Source organism: Bubalus kerabau, chromosome 6 (assembly GCF_029407905.1).
Source record: "Bubalus kerabau isolate K-KA32 ecotype Philippines breed swamp buffalo chromosome 6, PCC_UOA_SB_1v2, whole genome shotgun sequence".
Classification (NCBI taxonomy): domain Eukaryota; kingdom Metazoa; phylum Chordata; class Mammalia; order Artiodactyla; family Bovidae; genus Bubalus; species Bubalus kerabau.
The window spans coordinates 104,069,589-104,082,253 of NC_073629.1; the positions used below are offsets into that span (position 1 = coordinate 104,069,589).

General features: G+C 43.4%; 1 protein-coding gene across 3 annotated transcripts; it reads right to left on the bottom strand.

The window, feature by feature from the left end:
- Window positions 1-4,995: 4,995 nt before the first annotated feature.
- On the bottom strand, window positions 4,996-12,661 carry C6H1orf50 (chromosome 6 C1orf50 homolog). Of its 3 annotated transcripts, none has more exons than XM_055586174.1 (5): window positions 12,494-12,661; window positions 12,264-12,379; window positions 6,575-6,661; window positions 5,895-6,026; window positions 4,996-5,515 (listed from the first exon to the last, which is right to left on the bottom strand). In XM_055586174.1, the coding sequence occupies exons 1-5, from the start codon at window positions 12,570-12,572 to the stop codon at window positions 5,315-5,317; spliced, it is 615 nt and encodes a 204-aa protein (XP_055442149.1). In that variant the 5' UTR covers window positions 12,573-12,661; the 3' UTR covers window positions 4,996-5,314. The 3 variants fall into 3 exon arrangements, with proteins under 3 accessions (XP_055442149.1, XP_055442147.1, XP_055442150.1); XM_055586172.1 differs by having other exon boundaries at window positions 12,479-12,661; XM_055586175.1 differs by having other exon boundaries at window positions 12,503-12,660.
- Between the last annotated feature and the right edge of the window lie 4 nt (window positions 12,662-12,665).

Below are 12,665 nucleotides of genomic sequence, written 5' to 3' on the forward strand. Positions count from 1 at the left end.
CTCAGCAGGTGAAGAGACCAGCGTGTGCACGGTGCATGGGAGGTAGGCGGGGAGCTGGGGGGAGGTAAAGCTGTAAAGAGACGCTGGGGGTCCAGCCTGTGAAGGGCCCCTGGAATATAAAGCCCCTCCTCGTGGGCAGGGCTTCAGCTCTGCTTGGATCCCTGCTGTATCTTTGAGCCTGTATGAATGCTCATACAGTACCCTCCCGTCCCCAGCCTCAGTATTTGTTGGATCAATGACAAGCTGAGTAATCTACACTCAGTCCTGAAAAACTGTACATTTTAAGTAGGGAAATGACAAGGTCAAGTTGATTTAGAAAGATTATCCTGGCAGCCATTGTGGAGGAAGGCTCTCTTAAACACCGCATGAGCTGGGGCTGTGGTGCTGGAGCAAAGACATCTTGTTAGACAGCAGCAGACAGGACCAAGAAGTAGCCTGACCAGGAGCCCCTGTGAGAGGGAATGCCAAGACAGCAGAAGAGTGAGAGGGAGGAGGAAAGAGCCCCTCTGAGGTATCCAGGTTCCGTAACTGGACGAGTATGTGCCACAGACACCTGTTAGTATTCCGGAGGATCCCAAGCACCACTTCTAATACTGCCCCACATTCTCTGACCTACCCTGTTGCTAAGTCACTGCAGCAAGAGCTTCCAGGGCCGCACAGAATATGCGAGAGAAGGGGTGGAGTCAGGTCAGGTGACCCCTTGCCTCACCTGGCAGCCTGGAGAGGGAAGAAAAGAATAGGATCTAGCCTGTCCTGAGTGGCTGCTAGCCACTGGGCACTGTGCTCAATGCTTTACAGACATTATAGTCATCTTACTGGGTTTTTTCAAATGCCTCTAATGTTAGTATTAGCATTCCCATTCTCCAGAAGAGGAAATGGGCATTAGTCAATTTTACCATTACTAGTTAGTGGTTCTAAGAACTGAACAGTTTGACACTAAAGTCACACCTAAGGTATTTGAGAAACTAAACTGGAGATCCAGGATGGAGGCAAGTAAAGCTGTGCTACAAGTCTAAGCCCAAGTGTCAGGTCAGCTTTCTGTCATTTGTATTTCTGTCATTTGTATTTCTAGTATGAAATACTAGAAATTGTATTTCTCTTCATTTTCCCAGGCAACATGAACCATTAAAGTGGCAAAATAAAAACTGTCACATAATGATCATAATACTGGCCTTGACTTTTAACCAGATTTACATCCCAGCTCTAGCATTAACAGAGGTGTACATCTGAACAAGTTACTTTGGTTTCCTGAACCTATTTCCTAATCTGTAAAATGGGATTGCTGTGACAATAAGCTTATAATTTATATTAAATAAAAATACAAATAATAAATATATTAAATAATGCTCAGCACAGGACAGAAGCTCAACCATCATCATCATTATTCTAAGGACATGATCATGCATCTGTTACCCCGGACATCCCCAAGGCTTCCTTCAGAAGGGGGAGAGGAAGTAGGGAGATCTAATAAAAACCCTCCTCTCGAACTGGCAGAAGTTTCTCCCTTCCTCTCATTCTGGATCTCACAGAAGTAGAGAACAGGAATAGGGGAACATGTGCTTCTGGCTAGTCCAAACTGAGGCGGCAAGAGTCTGGACTTTATTCTAAGTGTAAAGAGAAACTTGGAGGTCGTTTTTTATAGAAGTATTATAACCTGATATGCTTTTAAAGGATGATGACAACAGCCTCTGTGGAAATGGACTGAAGGAGGGTGAGAACAGAGGCAGAAGGCACTTGAGGAGGTTACTGCATCCATCCAGGCCAGAGATGCTGGCGGCTTGGACCAAGAGGGTAGGGGTGGAGGCGCTGAGCAGCAGTCAGAGTGGGATATATTTTGAAGACAGAGCTGAGACTTGCTGATTGGTGTGGGAAGAACAGGATGACTTGGGTTTTGGGTCTCAACAGCAGTGACACAGGTGCTGATGGAAACAGAAGGACCGGTGACAAAACAGCCTTGGGGTGTAACTCAAGACTTCCATTTTGGACACGTTAGGTTTGTAATGACATCAAGTGAGACTGCTGGATAAATTAAGTCTGCATGAAACTCAGGGAGAGATCAGGATAGGAGACACACATGTGAGTCAGCAGCATGTGGGTGGCGTTTAAAGCCAAGGGAAATGATTAGATCACCTAGCAGAGAAAGAAAAGAGGACCAAGGACTCAGCCTCAGAGCAGTCCAAACTATTAATGTCATGAGACAAGAAAGATGCAGGTGGTAAAGTGGAAGATGTTCCAAATCAAAATGAAGAACAAAGCTTTTAAAAAGGGAGTAGTCCACGAATCGAATGCTGCTTGGACTACAGAAGACCAGTTACTCCAAGCACTCAGTCTCCTTCCTCCCAAGCTCCAGGTTCTTTAGGGAAGATGCACCTCATCTTGTGTGTGGGGGTTCTGCACATGGGCTTTCATACTAGAAGTGTGGGCTCAATTATTCTTAAGTTGTGTGACCTTAGCTAAGTTACTTAATTTCCTCAGACTTTGATATATACCCTCTGTATGTTCATCACTACTCAAGTGAACTACTTCCATAGTATCCCCTACACACGTTACTCTGTCACTTCTGTATTTATTTCTTCACACTTCTATGAAGAGATCTTCTAGGACTGTCTTAATCAGCCAGAACAGCTTATGGATATGAACTAAACAGGAATGTTAGAACCTGACCTCTAGCACTTTGTACCTGTATAATCACAGGTCAGGTGCTTAATCTCTGAGACACTCCAGCTCTGTAAAATAGGAATACTATATAATACCTTATGAGTGAGTGAAGTCGCTCAGTCGTGTCCGAGTCTGCGACCCCATGGACTGTAGCCCACCAGGCTCCTCTGTCCATGGGATTCTCCAGGCAGGAATACTGGAGTGGGTTGCCATTTCCTTCTCCAGGGGATCTTCCCGACCCAGGGATCGAACCCAGGGATTCCCGCATTACAGACAGACGCTTTAACCTCTGAGCCACCAGGGAAGTCATATAATACCTTATAGATGGTGATTATATAAAGATTAAATCAGACAATGGCTATGCCTGGCAGAAAAAGCTCACTAAACAGTATTTAATATCATCTCTGAATCTATACCACCAGTGATCTCAGTGCTTGTGGACTGATAACTTAGAAGCCAAGGACACAATCAGGCCTCCTTTCCCTCCTTCTAGAGCCCTTACAGGAGAATGGGAGGCACAGTCAGTTGTTACTCATACTAACTCGGTGAACCTAAGCAGGGCCAGCTGGGTGGATTATTGAGGCAAATATAGATTGCTAATTATTTTGGAAAATTATCAGGGAGTGGATTCCTACCATCCACACACTCAAGCTAGAAATGCAAGCATTATCTAAGATTCTTTCCTTCCATTCTTTTTGCCACATGGTACCAGTTAACAAGACGGTGATCTACTGTACTTTTTAAATGCCACACTTCATCAAGCCTAAGATGGCATCTATTTGTTAAGACACACAATTATTTCATGTAGCTATAAGAAAGAAAAAAAATGCTGCCACTTAAACAATGACCTACCACTGACTTCTAGAAGCATCCAGGTCTCAAGAGATTAAATGTGGAGGAAGAAAAGTACATCTTATGATTGATAAAATACAGCACTTTTCATTCCATCACCATCTTAAATCAGACCTCCAATATCTCTTGCCTGGACTGAGATGAAAGCTCATAGAGGTTTTGCCTCCACTCATCCTCTGTTATCAAAATGAGATTTCTAAAAAGGTCAATTTTATCAACTCCCTATCCCCAATCCTTCAATTAGCTGTTTTCTCATACCCCTCGGCCAATACTCTTCAAACTAGCTCCAATTCCCCAAATGTTATATTACTTCTTGTCAACGTCCCTCACATGCAATTTTTTTTATCTAGAATTGTTTATCATCCTATTCATCTTCCTATCTCCTAGCTGTTAGAAGTAAGACCGTTCTGGTCAGGAGATGTCTCAGTCCACCCGTGATTGGCAGGATTATTTTGGTTGATGTGGCTTGTTAAGTGGATATTCCTTTGTTCATTCACAAATAAATTCTATCCAAAAATGAACCCTCCCCCTACCCCGAAAGACAGCCTTTCCATAGAGAGGACAGTTGGTACCCTCCAGATAAGCTCTAACTCTTGTTTCTCAGTTCCCAAGCAGGTGTCAGCTCCTCCAAGTCTTCTTAAGTTCTCTAAGCTGAGTTAGGTAGCTCTCCTTGGTGCTCCCTGACATTCCATGTGTACTTCCATCATAGCCCTTTTTATACTATGTTGTGATGGCTGAGTTACTTTCTCCCCAACTAGACTGAGAGCTTCCTGGAAACAGGGGCCTGTCTTACTCAGCTGTGTCCTTCTCCAGAATCTTGAAGCTAGAAGGCACTTAATACTTAGTAACTAAGTATTATTTACTTATGGATGGGTGGATGGATGGGTAAATGAAAAATGGTTACTGTATATAATCACTGGGTATTAGTCCCTCTAGGAGATGCTACCTCCAAAATAACTTCACAATGCTCCTTTCTCTGAACTTGGTAACCAGCTTAACCAGGAAATCACAATGGCACCACCTAGTGGTCAATGTAGGGAGTAGAGTGAAGTAAGCCAGACCTTATCAATTGCTTCACTTTTACTTTTCACTTTCAAGCATTGGAGAAGGAAATGGCAACCCACTCCAGTGTTCTTGCCTGGAGAATCCCAGGGACGGGGGAGCCTGGTGGGCTTCCGTCTACGGGGTCGCACAGAGTCGGACACGACTGAAGCGACTTAGCAGCAGCAGCAGCAACAGTCCATAGGGCGGCAGAGTCAGACACGACTGTTGCAACTTAGTGCACATACATACACACACACCGGGATTACACACTATTGCTAGCCAAGCCAGGCTGTTTATCATCCTCCAGTACCTAATACTCTGCTTCCCAGATGAATTTGAAGCTAGAGTTACACAAACTATTAAATAGCCTCAAGCCCAATCTTAAACACTTCTAGTTACAAAAGACTGTTAACAGTGTTTCTGGAAAATGACTCGCCAGCCTTTTTTGCAGGAAGAAGAAACTTCTTTAATGCTCTAACTCATGAGAGAATAGATGGAGATAAAGGAGAAGCAAAGTACACTGGCTGGTCCTCTGAAACTGACTGGTTGGGTACATGTGACCCAGAGAGGATCCCAGGATAGACTGATATGATTCTATCATCCCACATAAAAGTAATAACAATAGCATTTCCATTCACACAGGATTGCCTTCAAAGAAGTTCATGATTCACCCACATGCTTTCGTCTCTCTTGCTACCTCCCACCAGGGCAGAGGTTGGGGCAACAAGGAGGTGAGAGGTCCATGTCCTGACAGCCTTTGTCAGAGTCCACTCTCAGTGGACCTGAACCCCTGGAAGTTGGATTCAGTGCTTGGAGGCAGAGCCACTGGCTGGCTTAGCAACTTGCTCATGACACCCATTTTAGCATCCTGCTTCTCAATGTCCTCATACGGAGTCCAGGACAGGTCGTGCTGCAGCTTGTAGGCACCAAGGAAGTCATGTGGACGACTCGTCCCCCATTCCTAGAGAAGGCAAAGGAGGCCGTTCTGATCAGGGCGGGAGGTAAAGAAGTTGAGTCCATTTCCTAATTATACCACAATTTTCTTTTTTTGGCTTTTCACTTCAGACCAGTCAGAATCATCCTTGACAAGCACTGCATTACACATCAGGTACCTCCCCTGAACAGAGATAATGATTGTGAAATAATTTAAGTGCATATATTTTTCAGTCACCTATGGGCTCATGCCACCTCTAGTTTTCTAGAAAATCACTTACCAACCCCTATGCCTACATTTTCTCACACATAACACATACACGCGCGCACACACACACACACACACTACACCAAGAATTTCTTAAAGACAGGAGTAGGTTTCTGTAGCAACAATTAAATGTTCTTACCTCTGGAGAAATAATGGAGAAATACTGCTGGCCACTCTCCCGTTTATAAAGGTAGTAGATGCTGCCCGGCTTTTTCACCATATTACAAGCCACATGGTGCAAGTCAGCATCCCTGCGAGCATCTTCCAAAACCTGAAATCCACAGAGACGGAGCCAATCGGGTATGAGAGGAAATGCCCACTCATACTCAATGAGCATCCCACCCGAAAGCTGGAACCTGTTCCATGCTGAGGGTCTTGCTCCCTCACATCAGTGAATCATGACTGAGATCCAGATGACACTGAAGAGAAAAATTAGACTACATTATGCGACTATGCTATAAAAACGCCTTTGGAAAACTTATATTTCAAAATGTCAAGTACTACTGGCTTTGGGTGGTTTTTAAATTTCTTCCCAATTTTTCAGTGGTAAGTACATTTCTTTTATAACTGAAAACAAAATTTCCCCTTTAGATGTTTTACCTCACTGAGCTTTCGCCCAGTGAAAAACCTTATACTTAACCTCTTGGGCTTATCCTATTTTGCTCAACACTTCTATATTTCTAGGAGGTACTGAAACAAGTTAAGTTACACTGATTATGAGCAAGTTCATAGCAAGCCCTTAGCAAGTTGCTAAGCCAGCCAGTGGCTCCTGTGAACTAAATGAAGAAAATGAAAGCTTACCAAAAAGCTACTACTTACCTTCCTGGCTTGTTCTTGCAAATGTTCGATTTGCTCAGCTATGACTGTCAGTTTGTTGGTGGCATTTGCTCTGATGAATTCATTAGCCTAAGGGTGAGAAAAAACTGAACTGTGGGTCAGAAAACGGTAAGACTTTACAATGCTCCTATTTAGAGCCCAATGTGAAATTATGTCAATATGTTGGCTTATGCCTTTCATACCCTTCCCATTTTCACCATTCCCCCGTGAACACCCACTCACTCCAAGGCCTAGCTCAGAAGGCACTGCCCAGGAGAAGTCAACGCTGCCATGACCCCATGACCCCATAACATGGAAATAAGTGCTCTTTTTCTATCTCCCAAACTATCTATCTTTTGTTCACTCTAGATTCTGGTCACACTCAAAATTTTCAGTCTTCCAACATGCCCCAATCTCTTTTGCTTCCAAGTAATTTTGCATATGGCCTCTCCTCCATCCAATACATTTCCCCTCTTGCTCTTTTGCCTGACTAACCCCACTTATTCCTCAGATCTCCATCTGTTTTCTCACATTTAAACATTTCTGAAATCAGGGATGGATCTTACAATGAAAACCCGAAGACACTTGTGCTATGTCTCTTATGGCCTGCGATATAGAAACCTGACTATATACAGAAGGTATCTATTTTTTTTAATTTATTTTAATTGGAGGCTAAATATTTTATAATATTGTAGTGGTTTTTGCCATACATTGACATGAATCAGCCATGGGTGTACATGTGTTCCCCATCCTGAACCCCCCTCCCACCTCCCTCCTCATCCCATCCCTCACGATCATCCCAGCGCACCAGCCCTGAGCACCCTGTCTCATGCAATGAACCTGGACTGGCGATCTGTTTCACATATGATAATATACATGTTTCAATGCTATTAGAAGGTATCTGTTAAACTGACCATTATTCAGTTGAGTTATTTACATCATACTTAATTATATTTAACTTATATTTGCATTCCTGTCACTTAAAATGCATTTTTAAAAGACTGTAAGCTCAGTGGGTAAAGAATCTGCCTGAAAGGCAGGAGACCCGGATTCGATTCCTGGGTCAGAAAGATCCCCTGGAGAAGGAAATGGCAACCCACTCCAGTATTCTCGCCTGGAGAATCCCATGGACACAGGAGCCTGGCAGGCTACAGTTCATGGGGTCGCAAGGGTCGGACATGACTGAGTGACTAAACCACCACCACTATGATGTAGACCTGGAACAATTATCATATACACAGAAGATTGTCATGTCCTAGGAAATTCAACTGAAGGCACTGGAAATTGCTTTAAAAAAAATTACTTTCAAAGCTAGGAGACACATATGTAACCAATTCAAGTACTGGGAAGGATTATCATCCACACATCAGAAATTTGTCAAAAAACTTCCAGATTTCTTTTCACAAAAAGCTGATTAACTTTTTTTTTTTTTTGGCTCTGTCCAACCAGAGACTGAATCAAGGCCCCAGCAATGAAAGCACCAAGTCCTAACCACTGGACCACCAGAAGAGTTTCAAAAAAAAAACAAAAAAAAAACCAAAACACTGATTAACTTTTAGTGATATACAACTGTTAAGGAAAAGAAAGTAAGAGGTTAAACTTGAACTAAGAAATATTAAGAGAATTTGCTGGTTAGTTGAGGAAGCTTATGATCAAGGTCAGGTTTAAGTCGTGTTCTGAGTGAAGAGAAAACAACTGAGTAGGCTGAGTCAAGCCTTTATCTGTTTCACAGACACACACGGAGCAACTACCATGGGTCAGACACCACACTAGGCACTGCGCTGGACACACTGGCAAAAAGAGAAAGAGGCCACGGCCTTCGTTAAGACTACAGTCTAATGCAACTATCCTTGAGGATAGAAACAAGTCACATATGAAATTGTAAATTTTCTAGTAGCTGTGTTAAAAGTAAAAATAAATAAGTAAAATTAATTGTAATAATATAGTGAATTACCTGGCAGTCCAGTGATTAGGACTTGGCACTTTGATTGTGGTGGCCTGGGTTCAATCCCTGGTTGGGGAACTAAGATTCCATAAGCCACATGGCACAGCCAAAAACAACCAAAAAACTACTAATATAGTTTATTTAACCCAATATATCAAAAAATTGAGCACTGAAGAATTGATGCTTTTGAACTGTGGTGTTGGAGAAGACTCTTGAGAGTCCCTTGGACTGCAAGAAGATCAAACCAGTCAATCCTAAAGGAAATCAGTCCTGAATATTCATTGAAAGGACTGATGCTAAAGCTGAAACTCCAATACTTTGGCCACTTGATGCAAAGAACTGACTCACTGGAACAAAGACCCTGATGCTGGGAAAGACTGAAGGCAGGAAGAGAAGGGGATGACAGAGGATGAGATGGTTGGATGGCATCACCAACTCGATAGACATGAGTTTGAACAAGCTCTGGGAGTTGGTGATGGACAGGGAAGCCTGGCATGCTGCAGTCCATCGGTCGCAAAGAGTCTGACATGACTGAGTGACTGATCAGAAAATTTATCATTTCAACATGTAATCAAATAAAAATTGTTAAGAGATATTTTATATTTCATATTGTGTATATTTTATATTCACAGCACCTATCAATTTGGATGCTATGTTTTCATTGGAAAAACTTGATCTGTATTGAGACTTCATAAAATTTATAGTTGGAAGAGTCAATTCACATACTCAAATTGTTCCAAATATACTTGTTTCCAGTCATTAATTCAATTACCAGGTTTTAAAATTTAAATTAATTAAGATCACATTAAAACTTTTTTTTTTGAGATCACATTAAAATTTAAAATAGTTTATCAACTACACTAATAGATAAGAAAGTCTCACTGAGGTTGTGACATTTGACTTGGGTCTGAAGGAAAGGGCTAGCCATGCAAAAATATCAGAGAAGCAGCTTCCAGGCATTTCTGAGGCCAGTGCAGTTTGAGTAGTTAGTGAGGGGAGATGTAAAAAAGGGTGCAGGCATCAGATCACATAAGGCTTTATGACCCCTGATACAAGAACTTGCACTTTGTTCCAGGGACAGTGAGGCACCTCGTGGCCAAGCAGAGAGTAGGTGGTTCCTGAGCTAGGATAGTTCTTGTTAGGAGTGGCCTTGAAATAAATCTTTTTTCTTAAGGTGGCAACAAATCTGTTCTTTGTACACAAAAGAACCTAATTAAAACAGAAATAAGAGAAAGACTACCTCTAACGACTAAGCACAAACTCTGGCCCTAATCACTCTGAGGCCCTTTGCATATTATCTCATTTAATTCTCATAATACCTTATGAAGTTGGAGATGATACGTTCACTTTCTCATTTTAGGATTAGACTCAGACAGGTGAAGTAGCCTGTCCAAGGTTTCAAGGCTTCCCTGATGGCTCAGCGGTATAGAATCCGCCTGCCAATGCAGGAGATGGAGGAGAGGCTCCCTAGGTTGGGAAGATGTCCTGGAGAAGGAAATGGCCAAATACGACACTATTCTTGCCAGGATAATCTCAGGGAGAGGAGCCTGGCAGGCTGCAATCCAAAGGGTCACAAAAACAACTGAGCACACACACACACATCCACAAATCGCAACACAGATCAGTCTGATTCTAAATTTCGTGCCTTAATACTAGGCTTCTTGCACTTTCCAACACACATGAATACCTAAATTGCATGTAAGAAGTCAGTCCTGCTACAAAGTACATTTCAGTTCACAAACTAAAATACTCTTGATTCTGTTTATCTTCAGAGTGCTTTTTCTTCAGTTTCTCATAGAAAATGGAAAAATGGAGGCAGCACAATAATGCATACTCTGTATTTCACTAGATTACCGACTGAAGGACAAAAACCGTCTTCCTTCTTTCTTTTCCACATCATTGTAATAAACATGTCACTGAGTAACCCACCAAAAATATTTGCCTAAGATGTGACTCTGGGAGCCTCCCTGCCAATAAGTGATTTGATTCAACAGACACATAAAGTGAAGGTGAAAGTCACTCAGTCCTGTCCAACTCTTTGCAACCCCATGGACTATACAGTCCATGGAATTCTCCAGGCTGGAATACTGCAGTGGGTAGCCTTTCCCTTCTCCAGGGGATCTTCCCGACCCAGGAAGCGAACCAGAGTCTCCTGCATTGCAGGCAGATTCTTTACCAACTGAGCTATCAGGGAAGCCCACATAATGTTTTCATAATCCATAAAAGTCAGATTTTACTTTTCACCTATCTAGGGAAAAAAAAAGCACACAATATATCAAAGGAGATTTCCTAAGCATTTGAAAACAAAACTGAGGTACCAAGATATACATGTGATGGAATTTGAGCACATTATTAAATTTTTTTGAGCAAAATAAAGGCCTTTGAATATAACCAAGGCCAAATGTGATCATATACACCAGGATGAGGGGATATCATAAATTTTAAAGTAGCAATGCCCTGTATCTGTACATCTCAAAGAGGGTTCTACAACTGGAAGTCTTGGGAAGAAAGATTAGAGGAAACCTGGATTTTAAAGAATTTCAGACTTAACAGTTCTCCTAGTTCACACCCTGCATTTTACAGATAAAGAAGCTGAGGTCCAGAGAAAAGTAATTTACCTCAAGTCACAGTGCAAGTTAATATCAAAACTGGGATTAAAAATTCATGTGTTCAAATTCCCAGTGACCCTGGGAGAACTGTTTCCAGGAAGTAAGGGGAGGAGCCAGGTTATACATAAGTTTTGCAACAAAGGGCAGGTAGTCTGAACATCAAAAGACTATTACTAATTAAAGAAAACCAGGTAATTCAAACTAAAGAATTAAGCACTTTTCTATATATATGAAGATACAAGAGTCTGGACTCACTGAAATCATTCCTTTGATATGCACCTCAGCTATCTGAGGCAGCATCCTGTTTTCATCCTAAGCTTCCTCAGTGCTCACTATAAGCAGTGGCTACAGTCTGACAGATGACTGCTAGATGGGAGATATTCTCTCCTTCCTGAGTTCCCTCAGGGCTCACTACCTGTGAAGGCAGTAATTGCTAAGGACTGTCTAGTCAAGGCTATGGTTTTTCCTGTGGTCATGTATGGATGTGAGACTTGGACTGTGAAGAAAGCTGAGCGCTGAAGAATTGATGCTTTTGAACTGTGGTGTTGGAGAAGACTCTTGCGAGTCCCTTGGACTGCAAGGAGATCCAACCAGTCCATTCTGAAGATCAGCCCTGGGACTTCTTTGGAAGGACTGATGCTAAAGCTGATACTCCAGTACTTTGGCCACCTCATGCGAAGAGTTGATTCATTGGAAAAGACTCTGATGCTGGGAGGGGTTGGGGGCAGGAGGAGAAGGGGACGACAGGATGAGATGGCTGGATGGCATCACTGACTCGATGGACGTGAGTCTGAGTGAACTCCGGGAGTTGGTGATGGACAGGGAGGCCTGGCATGCTGCGATTCATGGGGTCGCAGAGTCGGACATGACTGAGCGACTGAACTGACTGACTGTGACATCCTTATTTACTCATACAGCATGAAATATTCCATTTCTCAGAGATTATGGGCACTCAAGCTGCAGCTGAAGGGGTGTTTGGTCTCAGAAGATCAGCTGGAGTCAGGCCACCAACTGGCCATGAACATGTATCCCCGAGTGTAAAATGGAGTCAAGAAAAAACACTACTCCACACTAAGTGGCTGGGAGGACCAAATATGCAAGAAGATAGTCATTCACTATCCCAGCCCCGCCTCCTCACCTTCTGCACCTGCTCTGCGAGCGCCACGAGGTCTAAAGGGTCCCCGGCCCGGTGGGTGTGGTAGGGGCTCACCAGGGCCAAGCCGCCGGGATTCGGGGTGAGCTCCACCAGGGCTCCTGCGACACACACCCAGGAACAGAGGCCGTGAGCGCCCGCCCTCGGCCTCCCGTGGAGCCCGGCAGACTAGCTGCTCCGGAAGGGCTTCTTTTCCCTACCTGACTCCCGCCTACCTCCCCGACCTGCTGCCGACAGAACTCCTTGGTTTTCTGTGACTCCCTGGGTCCCCCCGGGCGTTGCTGTATCTTCCATGACAGGACTTTGTTCTCCTCACTACCCAGGCGGCGCGAGACTGCAGAACATGCGCAAAAAAGCCCGTGGGCGGAGCTTCCGCGTCTTCTGACC

What these genes read in the sequence shown, in the direction of transcription:
- C6H1orf50 (XM_055586172.1), bottom strand. Translation starts at nt 12,572, where the DNA reads ATGGAAGATACAGCAACGCCCGGGGGGACCCAGGGAGTCACAGAAAAC. An exon ending in TCGCAGAGCAGGTGCAGAAG is followed by an intron (nt 6,662 to 12,263) that starts GTGAGGAGGCGG and finishes TCTCACCCTTAG; the next exon opens with GCTAATGAATTCATCAGAGC. An exon ending in TCTCCATTATTTCTCCAGAG is followed by an intron (nt 5,516 to 5,894) that starts GTAAGAACATTT and finishes TGCCTTCTCTAG; the next exon opens with GAATGGGGGACGAGTCGTCC.